The 19,222-nt window shown below is 64.2% G+C and overlaps 3 protein-coding genes across 6 annotated transcripts; 2 read left to right on the top strand and 1 right to left on the bottom strand.

Moving 5' to 3' along the window:
- The first annotated feature begins 52 nt into the window (after positions 1 to 52).
- CACTIN (cactin, spliceosome C complex subunit) lies at positions 53 to 7,481 on the top strand. 2 transcript variants are annotated; one of them, XM_054650192.2, is made up of 10 exons: positions 53 to 2,256; positions 2,744 to 3,245; positions 4,094 to 4,189; positions 4,554 to 4,699; positions 4,783 to 4,945; positions 5,050 to 5,167; positions 5,365 to 5,557; positions 5,885 to 6,007; positions 6,141 to 6,409; positions 6,807 to 7,481. In XM_054650192.2, exons 1-10 carry the CDS (start codon positions 2,009 to 2,011, stop codon positions 7,295 to 7,297), a joined length of 2,349 nt encoding a protein of 782 aa, XP_054506167.2. In that variant the 5' UTR covers positions 53 to 2,008; the 3' UTR covers positions 7,298 to 7,481. The 2 variants fall into 2 exon arrangements, with proteins under 2 accessions (XP_054506167.2, XP_054506166.2); XM_054650191.2 differs by having other exon boundaries at positions 6,117 to 6,409.
- A 345-nt stretch (positions 7,482 to 7,826) lies between these two features.
- Positions 7,827 to 16,214, top strand: TBXA2R (thromboxane A2 receptor). 3 transcript variants are annotated; one of them, XM_077191456.1, is made up of 3 exons: positions 7,827 to 7,983; positions 14,476 to 15,385; positions 15,798 to 16,214. In XM_077191456.1, the coding sequence occupies exons 2-3, from the start codon at positions 14,579 to 14,581 to the stop codon at positions 16,047 to 16,049; spliced, it is 1,059 nt and encodes a 352-aa protein (XP_077047571.1). In that variant the 5' UTR covers positions 7,827 to 7,983; positions 14,476 to 14,578; the 3' UTR covers positions 16,050 to 16,214. The 3 variants fall into 3 exon arrangements, with proteins under 3 accessions (XP_077047571.1, XP_054506223.2, XP_054506224.2); XM_054650248.2 differs by lacking the exon at positions 7,827 to 7,983 and adding an exon at positions 9,420 to 9,928; XM_054650249.2 differs by lacking the exon at positions 7,827 to 7,983 and adding an exon at positions 9,939 to 10,298.
- Positions 16,215 to 16,402: 188 nt separating this feature from the next.
- Positions 16,403 to 19,196, bottom strand: GIPC3 (GIPC PDZ domain containing family member 3). Its single transcript, XM_054650250.2, has 6 exons — positions 18,821 to 19,196; positions 18,190 to 18,375; positions 17,722 to 17,902; positions 17,180 to 17,292; positions 16,970 to 17,051; positions 16,403 to 16,712 (listed from the first exon to the last, which is right to left on the bottom strand). The coding sequence occupies exons 1-6, from the start codon at positions 19,067 to 19,069 to the stop codon at positions 16,561 to 16,563; spliced, it is 963 nt and encodes a 320-aa protein (XP_054506225.1). The 5' UTR covers positions 19,070 to 19,196; the 3' UTR covers positions 16,403 to 16,560.
- Positions 19,197 to 19,222: the final 26 nt, after the last annotated feature.

Genomic DNA, 19,222 nt, shown 5'->3' with positions numbered 1-19,222 from the left:
TCAGGGGTTGGTGGAGGGGAATGGGAGCCATGCAATACCTACAGCCTCACCTGCCTTTGGGCTCAAGGCAAGGGGCTTCAAAAAGCTAAAAATTCAAAGTCTTTTTCCTCCAGCAGTGTGTGTAGAACGGCCAGAGGGAGCCACATCCCTGCTGCAGCTGCTGCTGTTGGGTGCTGTGCTGGAGGAGGGGACTCTGGGGGGGAACCAGGGTGGGCTTCAGCTGTTCTGAGCCAGGCCCCTGTCCTGGGACCACCTCAGTCAGGGGCTGGAGGGTTTGGCCTCATCAGGACTTTCCAGCCACCTGAAATCAAGCATCTTTTTTGAGGTGGTTCAAGCATCGTTGGTGATTTTATTCCTTCCCCTCATTTCTAGGGGGTCTCTAAAGCTGCTTGGTGTGTGCAGGGAGTGTCCCAGAGAATGAGCTTTGTGAGCTGGAGCTGTGCTTGGGTCGTGAGAGGGGATGAACCCAGAGCTCCTGCACCATGTTCATTCAATTCAAAGAATTGTCTTCCCTTTTTGAGATGATCCTTGTGCCATTCTGTAATGCTGAGCCCTTTGGAGCAGGTCTGGATGGGCTGGGGTGGTCCTGTAAGAGGACAGGCAAAGGCTTAGAACAGCTTTGTCAAGGGGACAAGGAGGAACCTTCCTGTAAACAGATGTTGATCTGAAATGGAAACTGCCCCTGTTCAGGCTGGCACAATTCCTGCTGTCACCTCCTGTGCCCCCAGTGCTGGGGAACTGCTTCCCAGGGAGGCTGGAAGGACCTTGGATTTTAGAGCTCATTCTTGGCCCCCTGTGCATGGCACTGCAGGGGAGCAGCAGAAGCTCTGGAGCATGTCACAGGCACTGGCACTGCTGCCTGGGCAGGAACAGCACTTGCCCATAGGAGAGAGCATCCTTGCTCTGAGTGTTCCTCCATCGGCACCTCAGCTCATTCTGGGCTTGAGGTGCTGTTCTGTGCTAGACTCCCTTTAATGACCCAGCAGGTGCTGTCCAGGCTCTCCACCATTAAAGGAGGCACCACAAGTCCTGTACTCTGAGATTTGATCCCGCAGGACAGCCCCTTCCCACACAGGTCTGTGCCACTGCTGTGCCACGGTCCCAGCTGGGATCTCAGACTGTGGGACATGCCCTGACCACTGCCTGGAGCTGGGGCTGCGGGTGAGCTCTCCCTGCCAGGTAAGGGGCTGGCAGGAGAAAATGGGCATCTCTGTCCTTGAGTTTGCAGTCAGGCTCCTGTAAAGGTTCTGGGGGCAAACCCAGGAGCTCGCAGAGACCCTCAACAGGCGCACAGGGGATGCAGCGTTTGCATCCCCAGCCACGTGTGCTGGAATTACACGGTGGGGAGTGAAGCCAGAGCACTCACAGGCCTCGGTCCAAGGCGGGCAGAGGCGTTTGCAGGATTCCTTCGGGCCCCGCATTCCCCTCCTCATTGCCAGCCACTGCTCCAGCGCTTCCCGAATGGACAAGGAGACAGCCAGGTCGTGGCTGAGGGGGTTTCTGTCCATGGCTACCCCGCCAAGTCTCTCCGGTGGCTGTCCCCGCAGATATCGCTGATCCCCCGCGTGTCCATGTCCCACCGTGTGTCCGTGTCCGGCGGAGGGGGCGCGGCCGGACGGGGACGCCGCTGTTGGGGCGCGATCCCGCCTCTGCTCCGGAGGCTCGAGACCTGGGCCTGCTTTTCTTTTCTCAGTTGTTTTGAGGGTTTTTCCCCTCCTTCTCCGGGGAGCCCGTTTCCAGAGCTCTGTACCCGCTCCATAAAGCGTTCCGCAGTCTGTGCTGAGCTCCGCGCCCTCCGCCTCCCTCTGTGTGCGCCGCGGGTACGGCCGGGCCGGCAACGGCGGGGATGGGCCAGGCCCCGCCCCCGCCCAGGGCTGCCCGCCACCCGCCTGCCCGCGGCGGGGCCGCTGCTGGGGCCGCTGCTGGGGCGGGGCGGGCACAGGCGGGCGGCGGGACAGCCTGGTGAGCTGAGGCCCCACGAGGCCCCGGGGCGGAGCCGCCGCTGCCGATGGGCTCCGGGTCGCGCAGCCCGGGCCGAGGCGGCCGCTCGGAGCGGGATCGGGATCGGGAAAAGGACCGGGACCGGGACCGGGACCGGGACCGGGAACGGGGCAAGGATAAGGATCGGGACCGGGACCGGGACCGGGAAAGGCGCTCGCGGTCCGGGAGCCACGGGCGGCGATACCGCAGCCGGAGCAAGAGCCGGAGCCGGAGCCGGAGCCGGAGTCGGGGCCGACGCCGGGAGCCGAGCTCGGGGTGAGTGCGCGCCTGGCCCGGAGCGGCCGCGCCGTGGCTGTGCGGAAGTGGGCCCGGGGCAGCGGGGCTGGCGTGCCGGGGCCCGTGCGGCCCCAACCGGCCCTGTCCGCACCGCCGGGCCCGGCTGGGGACGGGAGAGGGAGCTCGGCCCTGCCGGTCTCGTGAAGGGCCGGGGACTCAGGGCGGGCGGGCGGCCCCGAGCGCTGTTCGTGACACCGGCCTGGGGCGGTCGAGATGGGGGGTGCAGGTACCAGGAGTAGTCAGGGGTGGAAGATGCAGATACCGGGGGCGGTCAGGGGTGGGGGTGCAGGTACCGGGGGCGGTCAGGGGTGGGGGTGCAGGTGGTACCGGGGGCGGTCGGCGGGGGGGGGATGCAGGTACCCCTCGCTGTCTCGGTGCTGCCGGTGGCGCCGGTGCTGGGCCGGCCTCACCCGTGCCCGGCACGGCCGTGCCCTCCTCCCGCTGAAGCCCGACTGTGCCCCCCCAGCTCGGAGTCCGGCGATGAGAGACAGAAATGGAAAAAGAAGAAAAGAAGCCGCAGCCGGGAGCGGCACCGTAAGGACCGGAGGAAACAGCGCTCACGGTCCCGCTCACGGTCCCGGGGCCGCTCCTCCGGCTCCAGCCCGGAGCGCGGGCGGGACAGGGCAGCGCGGAGCCGGGAGCGGCGCCGCAGGAGAGATGGATCCAAATCCTCCGTGTCCTCCGTCAGCTCCCCCTCCCCACCGCGGCCCCGCGGCCGGGAGGAGCCGGGGCAGCAGCTGAGCCTGCAGGAGCGGCTGAGGCTGAGGGAGGAGAAGAAGAAACAGGCGGCTCTGATGAAGGCCCTGGAGACGCCCGAGGAGAAGCGGGCACGGAGGTTGGCCAAGAAGGAGGCCAAGGAGAGAAAGAAGCGGGAGAAGATGGGCTGGGGTGAGGAGTACATGGGTTATACCAACACCGACAATCCCTTCGGGGACAACAACCTGCTGGGCACGTTCATCTGGAGCAAGGTGAGCTCTGCCCTGGCCATGCAGCCAAATGGAACAGGCAGGGGCATCCAGGGGGATCTGTGCCTCAGGTGGGGTCTGTATCCAGGGTGAGGAGACAAGAACATGGGTGGAGGACGGGAGAGGGTCCTGGAGCTGCTGGGAGCTGCAGGCTGAGTGCTGGGCACCATTTACTGAGTCAGGGATGTGGAGATGGTAATGGAGATGCTGCACTTTTGCTATAGGAATGACAGAGAGCTGGGGGTGGTCAGGGTTAGGGAAAAGAGAAGGCTCTCTGGAGAAGAGGAGGCTCTGGGGAGACCGTAGAGCTCCTGCCAGTGGCTACAAAGGCTCCAGGAGAGCTGGAGAGGAACTTGACAAGGGATGGAGGGACAGGACACAGGGAATGGCTCCCACTGCCAGAGGGCAGGGCTGGATGGGATATTGGGCAGGAATTGTTCCCTGGCAGGGTGGGCAGGCCCTGGCACAGGGTGTCCAGAGCAGCTGGGGCTGCCCCTGCATCCCTGGCAGTGCCCAAGGCCAGGCTGGACAGGGCTTGGAGTGACCTGGGACAGTGGGAGGTGTCCCTGCCGTGGCAGGGGTCAAATGAGATGATCTTTTAGGTCCCTTTCCCTCATGATTCCATGGTACTGTTGTCCTGGCACTCACCTCACCAGGCCGCATGGGCTATGTGGGCTGAACCTGGGTTTGCTGAGGGGCTCAGGAGTGGTGTTTGAGTGATTTAGGGACTTTCACCAGCATCAGACCTCACTGGAGCACCAGAAACGGGTGAAGGGAGTAGCATTTGTTGGACAGCAAGGGGCTGTGGAGGTCCTTGGGTTCCACAGCTCCCCTTGGCCATTCTGTTTAAGGCACTGGAAAAGAAAGGGATCAGCCATCTGGACGAGAAGGACCTGAAGGAGAGGAACAAGCGAATCCAGGAGGACAATCGCCTGGAGCTGCAGAAGGTGGGATAAGATGTCCTTTTCGGAGAGCCCTGGTTCTCACTGGGAAGGCCCCATTTTCTTCTCCTGGGTGTGTCCAGTCTGTAGGATTGTGACGGCCATAGAACCTTGGCTTCTGCTATTCCAGGATGAGAAACCTCTTCCCTTAGGTTTGAGCCCAGGAGCTCAGGAGGTGCTGAGGAGGACAATGCCAGGTCACGACACTGAGGCACTCAGTTGTGCCTGTGTCCCCTGTCTCACACAGGGCTGGCAGGAGCCAAGGCCACTCGGGGACAGGACATGTCGTGGCTGTGTCCTTGAACAGGGGTCTGTGGTGTCTGCACAGGGGCCCATCCACAGTGGCCTCACAGCTCTGTCACCTGGGCAGGTGAAGCAGCTGCGCCTGGAGCGGGAGCGGGAAAAAGCCATGAGGGAGCAGGAGCTGGAGATGCTGCAGCGGGAAAAGGAGGCAGAGCACTTCAAAACCTGGGAAGAGCAGGAGGACAACTTCCACCTGCAGCAGGCCAAGCTGAGGTAGGTGTGCACCTGCTCAGAGCCAGGCCTGGCAGGGAGCAGAGGATGACACTGCTCACTGTCCCCCACTGTCCCTTTGCCAGGTCTAAGATCCGGATTCGGGATGGGAGGGCAAAACCCATCGATCTTCTGGCCAAGTACATCAGCGCAGAGGACGATGACCTGGCTGTGGAGATGCACGAGCCCTACACCTTCCTCAACGGCTTGACTGTCTCTGACATGGAGGACCTGGTGGAGGACATCCAGGTGCCTGCTCTGCTGGCCTTCTGCCTGGGCTCAGGGCTTCTCTACCAGCTCTGCTCTCCTGCCTCTGGTGTGGAGCAGGTGCCTGATGTATCTTCTGCCTGCAGGTGTACATGGAGCTGGAGCAAGGAAAGAACGTGGACTTCTGGAGGGACATGACCATCATCACAGAGGATGAGATAGCCAAGCTCCGCAAGCTGGAGGCCTCTGGGAAAGGAGGACCAGGTGAGCAGGAGAGCAGAGCCTGGTGTGGGTGTTGGGGTCACCCTGTGTGCTCAGGCTCAGAGGGGCTCAGACCTGCTGGATGCAGGCTGTGGGTCTGGCAGCTGTCCCTGGCTGGGGCCCAGCCTCCTGCTGTCAGCAGAAGTGGGATGGCTGCAGCTGGGTGCCTGGACACTGACCGGCTGCCCTCGCCTGTCCAGGGGAGCGTCGGGATGGTGTCAACGCCTCGGTCAGCTCAGATGTACAGTCGGTGTTCAAGGGGAAGACGTACAACCAGCTGCAAGCTCTGTACCAGGGCATCGAGAGCAAGATCCGGGCAGGAGGGCCCAACCTGGACATCGGGTACTGGGAGAGCCTCCTGCAGCAGCTGAAGGCTTACATGGCTCGGGCCAGGTGAGAGCAGAGTGGCAGCAGTGCAGACCCTGCCGTGGGCAGAGCTGGGAAGGCATAAACCCAACTGGAGGAGGAAATGGGGGAGGGTGTTCTGTGTTTTCTGAGATGGCTGATTTCCAAGAGGGGAGCAGGGCAGGACACACAGGCCCTTTTCTGCAGTGGTGATGTTTAGTGAGGTCTCCAAGAAGGAAGTGAACTGGGGCTTATTCAGCCCAAAGCCATCCAAGCCTGGCAGATTTCTGCCCATGGAGGTGGTGTCAAAGCTTTGGGCAGTGGGAGTGAGGTGGTTCTGCTGGGTAGGACCCAACAGCTACTCTCCTCTCTCAGGTTGCGGGAGCGGCACCAGGACGTGCTGCGGCAGAAGCTGTACAAGTTGAAGCAGGAGCAGGGTGTGGAGAGCGAACCGCTCTTCCCCATCATCAAGCGGGAGCCGGCTTCCCCCAGTGACAGGTGAGCAAACACCTGGGCCTGTCCCCGGGCACAAAGGCAGTCTTGTGCCCGCACCCTTCCCGAGGCAGAGCTCAGGTGAGCAGCTAGCGAGGGTACCATCCCCGTCCAGTCCTCTCTTCTCCCTTCCATGCAGGCTGGATCCCGAGGAGAGCCTGGAGGCACAGCCAGGGCCATCCTCAGAGCCAGAGGCAGAGCAGGACACAGAGGCCAAGGGAGAGGCAGAGGGGGAGGCCGTGCTGATGGAGGAGGATCTGATCCAGCAGAGCCTGGATGATTACGACGCGGGCAAGTACAGCCCCCGGCTGCTGGGCCCCAACGAGCTGCCCTTCGACGCCCACGTGCTGGAGGCCGAGGAGGACACGCACCGGCTGCTGCTCCTGCGCCAGCAGCTCCAGGTGACAGGTGAGCCCCAGGGCAGCTTGCCCAGCATGGGGGTGTGCAGTGATTTGGGGTGCAGGACTGGAGTGGACACTGCCCTCAGGAAGGGCAAGAGCTGGATCTGAGTCAGGCACCCAGAGCTGAAATGGTGCTCAGGCTGCTGGTGCTCCCTGGGAGACCTCCCTCAATACCACCAAGGTGTTTGGGTGCAGACAGGCAGGAGGGGTGTTTTGGTTGAGTTTTCCAGCACAACTCAGCCCAGTGCCCGGGCAGAGCCCACAGAGCAGCCCGTGCATTCCCGTATGCAGTTCTGCATGCTCTGCACAGCAGCTCCTTCTCTCTGCGTGCCTTGGAGCAGCATTGCATGGGCCGGGCCTGGCCTGGCACTGCAGAACCTGATGTCCCTTCTCCTCCCCTATAGGTGACGCTTCTGAGAGCACCGATGACATCTTCTTCCGCAAGGCCAAGGAGGGCATGGGCGCGGACGAGGCGCAGTTCAGCGTGGAGATGCCACTCACGGGCAAGGCCTACCTGTGGGCTGACAAGTACCGGCCCCGCAAGCCCCGCTTCTTCAACCGCGTGCACACAGGCTTCGAGTGGAACAAGTACAACCAGACCCACTACGACTTCGACAACCCCCCCCCCAAGATTGTGCAGGGCTATAAGTTCAACATCTTCTACCCCGACCTCATTGACAAGCGCTCGACGCCCGAGTACTTCCTGGAGGCCTGCCAGGACAACAAGGACTTCGCCATCCTGCGCTTCCATGCGGGGCCACCCTACGAGGACATCGCCTTCAAGATTGTCAACAGGGAGTGGGAATATTCCCACCGCCACGGCTTCCGCTGCCAGTTTGCCAATGGCATCTTCCAGCTCTGGTTCCACTTCAAGCGTTACCGGTACCGCCGGTGAGGCTCAGCACCCTCGGACACCCGGCAGGGGTGGGCAGGGGCTCATCCCATGGCACAGACACTGCTCTATGCATGGCCCCAAGGCCTGGCCCAGCGCTGGGCACATTCCTGAGGTTTTTCTCTGTCCTTGCATTTATCATGAAGAACACTGAGACTTTGGTATAAATAAAATAAGGGTTGTTTTAGCCATGAGATCCTGGGCATGGGCACCTCCAGTGCTCCTGCATGACAGCACCAGCCAGTGCCACACTGGGAACTCCCCTGGGGACTGGGTAGTGCTTGGGCTGGGTGTCCTCACCCCACCCCACAGAGTCAGCCCCTGTGCTCCTTGGCCCACTCCAGCCTCCTCCCAATCCCAACATCTCCCTTTACCAGTCCAGCTGCTGCTCCCCAGCTGGAGTCACAGGGCCCTTGACTGCACCAGCTCAGCCCTGCCCTGTGTCCTGCTTCATAGAGGGGCCCCATTCCTGGCATGTCCTCCCATGGGATCTGACTTCCCTAGCCTGGGAGCACTGCCACATCCCTCAGTCCTGCCTGGGGCATGGGAGGCTTTAATGCTGCACGGCGCTTGCTCTGGTGGAGCAGAGGAGAGGGATGCTGGTTGAGATATTTCCTTACAGGGGAAAATCCGGATTCCAGAGCCTGCAGTCCCTCCCACGCCATGCCTTTGAGGCTCTCCCTGCCTGGGTAAGAAGCAGTTGCAGTCCTCAGTATCCTGTTGATGAGGTGGGAGTTCCTGAGGGCCTCTAATGATGTTCAGATGGGTTTTGGGCACCTTAGGGGCACTTCAGGGTTGAGCTGGGACTGGCTGGTGTTGGTCCCACCACATGATGACCAAGGGCACAGCCACACTCTTCTGGGATCACCCCACATGGCTCCATCCCCACAAGCTCCCAAACCCCAGGGTGTATGCCTGTTCAGGAAGGCAGGATGAAGTGCTGGTGAGTAGTGCCCAGGAGTGCAGGAAACCTCTGCCCTGGCTTCACCAAGAGACCATTTCCTACCTGCATCCACTCTCTCCCCAGTACAGGCCCATGGTGCAGGGACTTAGGGGTCTGCCCAGGTCCCCCAGCAGTAGGAGAGAGGCAAGCCTGCTGTGCAGGGGCGTCCAAGCCCTTGGGGGCTGCCCCATGGCTCAGGGAAGTTGCCTTGTCCTGCCCCTGGCTCTGCTGCAGAGCCACCATGGGTGCTGGTGCTCAGGGGGCTCCTGCTCCTGCCCTGGTCACCCACACTTGTGGGGCTTGCCCTGCCTGCAGATGGGGGGGGACCTGTCCTGCACATGGGTACCCCCTCCTCATCCTGCCGGACATCCCCAGGGCCTGCACCGGACACGTTCCCTGGCCTCTCCTTCCTGGCAGTTGTTTCCTGCTGCTCCCTGTGCAGGGGGGGGTTTGGGGCTCGGTGCAGGAAGTGAGTGAAGGCCTGGCCAGGGAGGAGGAAATGGGGAAAAAAACCCAAACCCCAAAACTGGTGGTTGGTGCCCTCCCTGCTCAGCTGCCAGGCAGAGCCTCCCTCCCCAGAGCCAATCCTTTTCCCTCTTGGGCACACACAGAGGTGGGGGAGCTCCCCCAAAACCGTCCCACTGTATCTCCAGCTGGAACAGGGTCCATGTCCTCTTCCAGGCACGGCGTTTCCCTGCACGTCTGACTGCAGGCCCTGGATGGGGCCGCAGGAGCCTGAGCCCCGAGAGCTGCTGCAGCCTCCAGGCATGTGCGGGGGCCAGATCAGGATCTGGATCCGGCTGAAGCCCCTGACGGCTGTTCCCTGACCTGGCTGCTCTCAGTGCTCCTCCCAGTCCTCATCTCCCCCGCGTTTCGGGACAAACAGGGCACGCAGCGGCTCGGCCGGGTGATGCCCGGGCGGGGCAGTCGGTGGAGCTGCCCCGTGTCCCATCATCCGTGATGGGCTCAGCTCTCCCGGGCACACCCGGCCCCACCTGGGGCAGCAGCGGCTGCCGAGCCCCGCGTTCCGCTGCCGGCGGGGCCGCTCCTGTCCCGGCACTCGGGCCAGCTGCGATTCAGCTCCATGTGCCTTCCGCCGGGGCTCTCGCTGCCACAATCTTTGCTCCAGCCCAAGGGCTGGCGGGATGATGGGCTCTGCAGCCCCTCACTGCCGAGCCGGGGCCAGGAAAACCTGCCCGGGCAGCCAGCTGAGCGCGGAGCCGCTGTGCCCCTTGCTCGCTCGGGGTGTCCCCGCGGACCCAGGCGCTCCCAGCTCCAAGGCCAGGGCCGAGCTCTGCCCTCCTCGGCGGAGCACGAGCAGCAGCGATGGAGGCTGTCGCTCCTGAGAGCATGGGAGGGAGGGAACGCTGCCTGGGGACGTGCCACCCCAGCTGGTCTCGGGTTTGGACAGCGCAGCGACATCCCGAGCTCGGAGCTGCCGGGCTGGGAAAAGCCCCGGGAGGCGAATCCCTCAGGGCAGGGACGGCCGGGGCTGCGGGAGCACCCAGGGACCTCAGCCCTCGGCCGCCCCAGCGCCCGGAGCCGCCGCCTCTCCCCGCTCGGGTCCGGGGTCGCTGCGGGGCTCGGGGGGACGCCCCCTCTGTTGGACCCCACCGCGGTGCGGGTCCCGCCGGGGGCGGCACGGCCGGAGCACCCACCCCCGCCTCCCAGGGACTCGCCCGAGTAAACGAGTGAGTAACGGGGCGGGAGCGCAGCCCCGAGCGGACCCAGCCGCGGGTGCCTCCGCCAGGGGGGCTCCGGGCGCCGGCACCGGGGGGGCTGCACGGAGCGGGGGCGATGGGGCCGGGGGCCACCCCCGCCTGAAGGCCCGTCCCGAGCAGGGAGGGAGCGGAGAGGGACGGGGCCGGTTCCGGGGGGCGCGGCGAGCCCGGCCCTTCCCCCGCCCCGCGGCGGAGCCGAGCCGGGCCGGGCTGAGCCGAGCTAAGCTGAGCCGAGCCGGGCTGAGCCGAGCCGGGCTGAGCCGAGCCGGGCCGGGCTGAGCCGAGTCGAGCTAAGCCGAGCCGAGCCGAGCTGAGCCGGGTGGGTCCCGCCGGCAGCGAGGTAGGGCTCGGGTCTGCGCGGGGAGGGAGGCGTTGGGGCGAGAGGTTCGGGGCCAAGGGACAAAGAGCCCCGAAGGCTGGGATGGACGGACAGAGACGGGGATGGGCGGACAGACCGCCGGGATGGCTCGGCGGGGCTCCGGGGGCTGTGTAGGACGGTCGGGTCTCCAGTGGCTCCCGGGGCGCTCGGCTCCTCCAACAGCCCCGAGGATCGGGGGCGTTTCAAGGGAGGGGAAGCGGAGACCCCATCGTGGGGGACGGACGCGTGGTGCCCCCGCTCCCCCCACTGTCTGTCTGTCTGTCCCGGGACCGAGTGTCCGCGTCAGGAATCTTCGGCGTTCCGTCAGAACCAGGATTTGCTTTCGGGACTCCCCCGCCGGGACGGGTCCCCCCCGCCTGCCCCCGTGTGTCGCTGGCTCCTCCGGGAAGAGCCGGAGAAGGACGAGGAAAGGCTCAGGAAAGGGCCGGGAAAGGAAGGGTCCATCTCGGGCTGTCGGAATGGGCGGCCCAGCAGCCTTGAAGCCCTCGAGATGCCGCGGCGCTGCGGGCGGAGGCAGCCGCGGGGCGGGGGTCCGGGTGCCCCAGGGCTTCTGCACTCCAGGACACTCGGGCTGATCCTCCAGCCACCGCCTGCCCGGCTCCAGGGCCCTGGAGAATGGGGATGGTGCCAGCTGTTTCCCAGTCAGACAAGAGGTTGGGGACCTCTGCCCTGGGCCACAGCAGGGACAGGGAAAACCCCAGGGAGGACAGTTACCATGCCTGGCAGGAACCATCCCGTGTGTCACTGCTTCCCAGAAATGTCCTCTGTCCTGGGAGTCCCTGGGATGTCTCTGCCCTAGGCCAGGCTAACTTCTTCAGGAGCCAGTCCTTGTGATTATTGTGGGTCCAGGGAGGAACACTGATGCTCTGCCAAGTCCTCATCCCCATGGCCTTTCCTGTCCTGGATGATGACCTCGACCGTGATTTGATACCCCGAGCCCCAGGCTGGAGGGAGGTGGCAGTGGGACCACAGCCATCGCTGACAGGTGACACAGTGTCCCGTGGGACCACCTGCACCGGGGAGGAGACAGAAAGACAGAAGAGATCGTGCAGGAAGGTCATTGTCCTGGAGAGGACAGCGAGCAGAGAGAGGGATAAGTACAAACTCAAGGGATAAATGCAGACGCCCTGCAGCATCCTCTGCACGGCTGCCCTGTGGCTCAGCACCACATCCAGGGGCAGAGCCCAGGCCGAGGGAACCATGGGGTGTGGGGGGAGTCACTGCTGTCTGGTTTGGGGATCCTTTGCTGGTGTGTGGTGCCTCTCCCAGCCCCCACCCCGGCCTGATCTTGCAATCCCTGTCCAGGCCCATGCCCAGTCCTGCCTGGGGGAGCCTGGGGAAGCAGCAGGCTGGGGCAGAAGCTGATAAGGAGCAGCCTACCACACTCCCCATCTGCCTTTCCCTCCCTCCCCTCGGATGTGGCCAGGGCAGGAAGCAGTGCCCAGCAGGGGCAGGACAGCCTTGGTGCATCTGCAGCAGGACTCAAACCTGCCAGGAGCCCCCCACACCCCGCTGCCAGTGCCTCACAGCCTCCAGCAGGACATTTTAGAGCTGGCTCCTCTCCTGTAGGATTTTACCCCAGTACCCTTTGCCAAACCCTTGCTTCCCAGGCACATCCATTTTTCTGGGTCCAGAACCCCAAACCTGAGCACAGGGGGTCAGTGGGGGCAGTCCCTGGGCTCAGGATTTCTCTTCTGCAGGACCTGCTGTCCCCACATGCATCCTCCTGCAGTGACTGCCCATGATGGGGGGAAATGGCAAGTGGGGACCCCCAGCCCCACAGGAGCCCCTTCCCAGAGGCAGCATTGGTGTGTTCTGGCACAGAAGAGGCTCCCTCGCTCCCAGCCCTGCAGCTGCTGGGTGGCCCCTTGTAAATATTTGGCTCCCTCTGAGTGCTGTGTCCAGCTGAGGCAGAGGCAGCTCTGCACAGGGGGGTCCCAGTGCTCAGCCCCTGAGCCCAGCTCAGAGTCCCCCCAGCCCCAGGGTTTCTCTCCAGGCCCAGTGGGGTCCAGGCTGTGCTTTTGTCAGGGCAGGAGGTGCAGGGAGGACAAGGAGGGGATGTGGAGAATGGTGGGATTTGGAGCTTCTGGGGCTGCTGCCTCCTTGCCTGGCCAAGGGGCCACTGCAGGGAGACCCCCCTGCCACTGGACACTGTAGGGAGGGGTCATTCCCTGCCCCAGTGAGGCAGCCAGGAGCACCCTGTGGCTGGGAGCACCCAAGTAACAGGGACAGCAGGGGGGCTCTTGGACCCCCATGAACAGAGGGAGCACCCTGGGACAAGGGGAACATGTTGGGGACAGCACCCAGAGCAGCGTGGGCAGGTGGGTGGCAAGGGACAGCTGGAGTGGGACTGGCACACCAGGCACTCGCATGGCACCGCTGTGGGGCAGGGGTGACTTTGTCACCTCTCAGAGGACATGGGAAAGGCTGGTGACTCCTCAGGGTCTCAGAATGTCATGCTGAGGCCTCAGCACGTGTCTGCAGGGCCGACGCCTCTGGGGCTGAGGCAGTCCCTCGGGGAGCAGTGAGAACAAACAGCAGCGAGTTTTCACTCTGGGCTCATGGAAAAAGCCAGGCCCACCCTCACAGTGATTCACCAGCGTGCTCTGCCAGCCCCCCACACAGGACAGGAGAGGGATGGGGCCGAGCCACCACTGCCATCCCTGGCCCCTTTCCCTGCCCTCAGGGCTGCAGGTCCTGGGCACGGGCAGGGTGCTGGGGCAGGAGCAGGGTGCTGGTGCTCTGTGTGTCCTTATCCCCGTGTGACACCAGGATGAGGCCCCAGAGGATGTTGCAATGCCTGGCCCCATCCCAGCCCGGCCGGGCTGTGGGATCAGCGCCTGCCTCGGGTGTGTGCAGGGGCTCCCAGCCCTGCGGCCACCCTCACACCAGGGGCCAGAGAGGGGCTGGCAGTGAGGGGTGTTCGGGTGAGGGACAGGGCATGGGGATCCAGAGCCAGGCCAGTGATGGACCAACAGCCAGGGCAGGCAATGATCAGAGTGGTGTGAGGTTTGACTTCTGTGAGGGACGGAAGACAGGTGGCAGTGCCACCGTGCACAAGGGAGGAGCACTGCAGTGGAGGCTTTGCAGGGGTGATGTGTTGGGCAGGGCTGGGCATCCCACTGGGCATTCTACTGGGGCCACTGGGCTGAGGACCATGTCAGCCAGGAGGGTGGGCTGGGGCAAGTGGGGTGGCAAGAACATCCACAGCTTGGAGAAATGGGTCCCAGGAGGACAGGAGGGGTGTGGTCCCTGTGGGGGTCTGTGCCCCAGGTTGTCCCCACTATTGCCATGTCTGTGTCCTGCCCCACATCATCCCATTTGCAGCCTGGACTAATTTGCAATGCTCACAGCCATGTAGCACCAGGAGTTGGACTTGATGAACCTTGTGGGTGCCTTCCAACTCAGGATATCCCATGACTCTATAATTTTCAGATGCTTCCTGGCCCAAGCAAGGCAGAGTGGCACTGACCAGGCTGTCCACCACCACAGCCATCCCTGTCACACCCTGTCCTGGTGACAAACCCACAGCTCCCACTGTGAGGGATGCCAGGAAGCCAGAGCCGGTCTGTCACCCACACTGGCTGTGGTTTGGACACAGTGCCAGGGTTGCAGCACAGCCTCAAACCTGTACCTCAGGTTTCCCCAGCACACTGGAGGAATGGGGCATCTTCACAATGAGCCAGGGGTTTATGCTCAAGGACGGGCAGAGTGTCAGGATCATGCCCTGGTGCCACCACTCTGTGCCTGCATCCTTCAGAGTGTGTCCCCCACTGTTATGGAGGGTGATGGCCCTGGGTCCCCCTGGGGCAGGAAGAAGCCAGGCTGTCAATGCTGAGCTTTCCCCAGCACCCTCTGTGCCAGGATTCAGACTCATGGCTGCAGCCCCACGTGGCTCCTGGCCCGGGACAGTTAATCCCAGCAGCTGGAGGGCTGCAGCCCTCGGCACCCTCTGCAGCTGCGCCTGGGGGCAGCATGAGCTGGGTCCCGCCCAGGTGTTCCCCTCCATGGGCTGGCGTCTCACCCTGGTGTCCCTCTCCACAGCCCCTGGAGGACCCCATAGCTGCAAGCTGAGGATGGATGATGGGTGGGCCTGGCCATAGGGGGCAGCCCTAAATTCCCTCTGTTCCCCCTGCAGGGCAAGGTGGGATTGGTGCCGGCAGCAGTGGGAGGCTCCAGCCATGGAGCAGAGCCAGGCCAGGGCCTGAGGCTGCTGGAAGGAGCAGGAGGGGGTGCAGGACATGGAGCCCCCCAACAGCAGCACGGCCGGGCGGGCAGCCTCATGCTTCGGGGTGTTCAACGCCAGCGATGGCCGTGCCAGCGCACAGAACAGCATCGCCTCTCCCTGGTTCTCCACAGCCTTCGGCCTCATCGGCCTCTGCTCCAACCTCTTTGCCCTCTGCGTCCTGGTCAGCTCCTCCCGCAAGCTCTCCAGCCAGGCCCGCTCCTCCTTCCTCATCTTCCTCTGCGGGCTGGTGGTCACAGACTTCATGGGGCTGCTGGTGACAGCCTCGGTCATCATCCCCTACCACTTCACCAAGTTCTCCTGGGCCAAGGTTGACCCTGGCTGCCACCTCTGCAACTTCCTCGGCTTCTCCATGGTCTTCTTCGGGCAGTGCCCGCTGCTGCTGGGGGCCACCATGGCTGGGGAGCGCTTTGTGGGCATCAACCGCCCCTTCTCCCGCTCCACCAGCCTCTCCAAGCGCCGCGCCTGGGCCATCGTGGGGCTGGTGTGGGGCTTCTCCTGCTTGCTGGGACTGCTGCCGCTGTTCGGGCTGGGGCGCTACACGCTGCAGTTCCCCGGCTCCTGGTGCTTCCTCACCCTCCTGCCCGACACTGGCGACGTCGTCTTCTGCCTGCTCTTTGCACTGCTGGGCATCCTCTCCGTGCTGCTCTCCTTTGTCCTCAACACCGTCAGCGTGGTCACGCTCTGCCGCGTCTACCACGACCGCGAGTCGGTGCAGCGGCGCCGGGACAGCGAGGTGGAGATGATGGTGCAGCTCGTGGGCATCATGATCATTGCCACCATCTGCTGGATGCCCCTCCTGGTGAGGCCTCTGTCCTGGTGTGCCCCATCACCACCTCTCCATGTCCCTCCTGGCTCTTCATGTTCCTCCTGTTCCTCCTTGTGGGGTCTCTGTCTTGGTGTGCTCCCCCCAGTGTCACTCCTGGGGCTTGGTGTCCCCCACCCCTCACAGTGAGGTCCCAGCTTTGGTTGTGTCCCCTCCATGTCCCTGCTAGGGAGGTCCCAGATCTGCAGATGTCCCTTTGGTAAGACTTACCCTGCTGGTGTCCCCCTGCCACCTCTTTACACCCCGAGTTGGCCCCTGGTGACAGAGCAGTGCCCCAAAACAGGCCAGGACTCCTCCCAGGGGCTCAGTGCCTTGACCTTCATCACTTCCCCACCCTGGAGAAGCTCATGGATCCTCCACTGACACTTTTGTCCCCTTCTCCCCCCAGATCTTCATTGTGCAGATGGTCCTGCAGCACCTGCCTGGCCAGGCCCAGGTGCTGCCCACGGACACGCAGGAGATGCTGCTGATCTACATCCGCATGGTCACCTGGAACCAGATCCTGGACCCCTGGGTGTACATCCTGTTCCGCCGGGCCGTGCTGCAGCGCGTGTACCCCCGGCTGCCCCCCCGGCCCTCCCTCGCCTCCCTCAGCCCCTCCCTGCCCCGCAAGCTCACTGCCGGCTCCGTGCTGCAGTAGCACCAGGGGACGGGCACTGGGCAGGGGGACACGGCCGTCCCCCCCTCACCCATGGTGGATCCTCATCACCTGCATCCAGCCCCTTCCCCCCACAAGCCCGATAGCCAAGGGGCTGTCAGGGGGCTGCTTCCCCCTCCCCGTCCCCAATAAAGCACAGCTGGTGCAGCTCTTGGTGCCTGCTGGGGGTGACCACCCGAGGGGGGCCCAGGGAGGGTACCTGGGGGGAACCCACGCTGCTGACAATCAGAGCAACAGCCCTTCTCCTCCTGTCTCACCTTTAATGAGCCAGACACTGCCCACCACATTCAGGATTGTGCAAGGGGGATCCTCAGGAAGGTGGGTGGGTTGGGTGCCTTCTGCCCCCTAAGCCAAGGGACAGATCTAGGTGCTGCTCAGGAGGGTGTGGGGGACAGGATGGGGACCTCCACCAGCATCTCAGCCCCAGATGGGGTGGGGACGAGGTGGGAGTGTGGGGAGAGGATAAAAGTGAGGGGCAACATCTGCCCCCCAGCTACTCCTTATCCCCCTTGGGGTGGCAGACAGCTGCCCACACCTCTGCCACAAACTCCTGTGGGAAGGCAAACTCGCCCAGCACCGAGTCCAGCCCCTGGGCAAGCTGGGCCACGCTGGGGCTGCCCTTGGCTGCCTCCACCATCGTCGAGGCTGTTGGGGAGAAGAGGGAGGTCAGGTCCAGTGTGAGGGGCTGGGACAGGAGCAGGGGCTGAATCAGGATCTGGAGCTGGAGCAAGGGAAGAGGCAGGAGCTGGGGCAGGAGGAGGAGCTGGGGCAGTGCAGGGGCTGGGGAAGGGGCAGGGGCTGGGGCAGGGGCTAGGGCAGGGTTGGGGTGGGAGTGAGGGTCAGGACAGGTCAGTGCCCCAGGGTAGGGGCAGGGTCAGCTCCGTGTCCAGGCCACTCCTCACCCAGGTCGCTGTCGCGGATGCCCATGTAACTCTCCAGCAGATCATCCACCCGCCGGGCGGCCTCTTCCTCGGAGGGGCTGGGCTGGGGGCGAGGCACCCGGGGTGAGTGCCAGGCAGCACAGGGGATGCTGATCCCCATCCTGGCACAGGGTGAGCAGCCAAAGGCTCGGGGTGGGGGGCTCGGGGTGGGGGGCTCGGGGTGGGCCTTACCCCCTCCTCCAGCACGGCCGGGCCCTGTGTCCGCAGCCGCAGCGTTTCCTTCCCGCTGGCCACTCTGCCTTCGCCTGGGGATTTGCCTGTCCGTGTCCGCTGCCCGATCATGTCTGTGCCCCGGGGCGGGGGTGAGGGCACAGGCAGGACCAGGCATCCCCAGCCCCTCGATGCTCACTGCCCGGGCATCCCCAGCCCCCAGGGGCACTCCAGCGTGAGCTGTGTGTGGGACGGGGGGGGTGTCGGGGACACCCAGGGGTGCAGGGGGGGGATGCTCGTGGTCATGGGGTGCTCATGGATGCTCAGGACAACACTCACAGAGCAAGGGGGTGCCCGTGGGGGCACGAGCAGGTGTAAGGACTCCCATGTGAGTGCCCCAGGGCTGTGGGGTACACACACATAGTGGGGGTGCAGAGGGGTACACACAGGGGCAGTACACCCTGGGAGGCACTCAGTCACTGGGGAGGGGCTGCAGGGCCACGGGGGGCTGGGGACGATCCCAAGGTCCCCAGGGCAAGAGCAGGGGAACCTTCCCAACTCACCAAAGGCCTTTTTCGGCTGGACCAGGCGGAGGGTGAAGGGCTGAGCCCGCGGCAGCTCCCGCAGCATCCGGGCCACCTCGTAGTGCCGGCAGCCCACGATGGTGTGGTCGTTGATGGCCTCAATGCTGTCCCCCACACACACTGTCTGCAGCCGGTTGATGATGCTCCCCTCCTTGATCCTCTGGGGACCACGGTGGGACAGGGACACACGGCACAATGGGACAGCCAGACACAGCCCCCATCCCAACCCACACACAACCACCTCGAGGGTCCCACGCCCTTTGGTAGCCAGGTCCGGCAGGGAAACCCTCCCAAACGTCCCCACAGCAGGGGAGATCCCCAGGGCCAGGACAGACCCAGGGAAGGGCTGGTGTGGGGAGTCAGGGAGGAGCCTGGTCCCAGGGAGAGGATGTGCAGGGGATGTCACCTGCAGGGCCACAGTCCCCAGGGCTGCCCCAGGGAGTTCACCTTGATGAAGGCATAGCCGGCACCGTTGTCTGTGATGGTGAGGCCAAGCGCGTCCTCTGTCTTGGTCACCTCCACCTCCTTGGTCTCACCCCGGACATGGGCGAAGATGAAATCCTCCAGGCCAATCTGTCCCCCCAGCAGCTTCTGCATGTCCACTTTGTGCGTGTTGAGCGTGCAGAAGAGGATCTGCCCCAGGGAGCCCCATCAGCAGGGACTGGGGATGCCCCAGTAGGGAAAGACGTGATGGGGAGCCACAGCCAGCTCAGGGGGACTCAGTCATATCTGGGCACCGCTAGAACAGAGGGTCCCAGGGACCCCCAGCCTGCCTGGGGACCCTGCACTGCCCCATCCCTGCGCACTTTCCCCCAGCTCCAGGCAGCTGGAATCAGCCAGGAACTGGCAGCCACGGCTCCCTGCCCACATACGGAGGGTAAACTGAAGCACAGAGCCCCCAAGCCCTCCCCAGAGGAGCCAATACAACCCTGAGGCCATAACACCCTTGCAGGAAAATTTTGGGGACTACATTTGCAAACATCTGGGGCCTTGGGGGAGCACAGGCCACAGACAGCACCTCAGGGTGGGTGTCCCTGCCTGGGGCACAAAGACCCCGCCCCGGGCCGCAGCCCCTCACCTCGGTGGGCGAGATGTCGAAGACCTCGGCGATTTTGGCGTAGAGCTCCTTGACGTTGGTGAAGCCCTCGATGCGGCCCGTGGGGCTGCCGTGCGCCAGCTGCGTGTGGAACACCAGCCTGGGCCGGGCGCGGGGAGCCCGGGGGGCTGCGGGCCCGGGCGGCTCGGGGGTCCCCGGCTCCTGCCCCACGCCGTTCTCCATGGGGCCGCCCTCGGGGGGCTGCCGGCCGTGCCTGCCCGCCCGCTGCATCCCTGCGGCGCTGCTGAATTATGGATGGGGCTGGCTCCCCGCCGGCCGTAAGGCGATCCCCGCACCCGGGAACCTGAGCCGCTGGTGCAGGTCACCCGCGGGGATCGGGTGAGCTCTGCCACGTAGAAGAGCCCCGGCCCCGAGCCAGCACCA

This window comes from Agelaius phoeniceus, chromosome 29 (genome assembly GCF_051311805.1).
Source record: "Agelaius phoeniceus isolate bAgePho1 chromosome 29, bAgePho1.hap1, whole genome shotgun sequence".
In the NCBI taxonomy this organism is placed as follows: domain Eukaryota; kingdom Metazoa; phylum Chordata; class Aves; order Passeriformes; family Icteridae; genus Agelaius; species Agelaius phoeniceus.
This window is presented reverse-complemented; position numbering and strand designations above follow the sequence as displayed.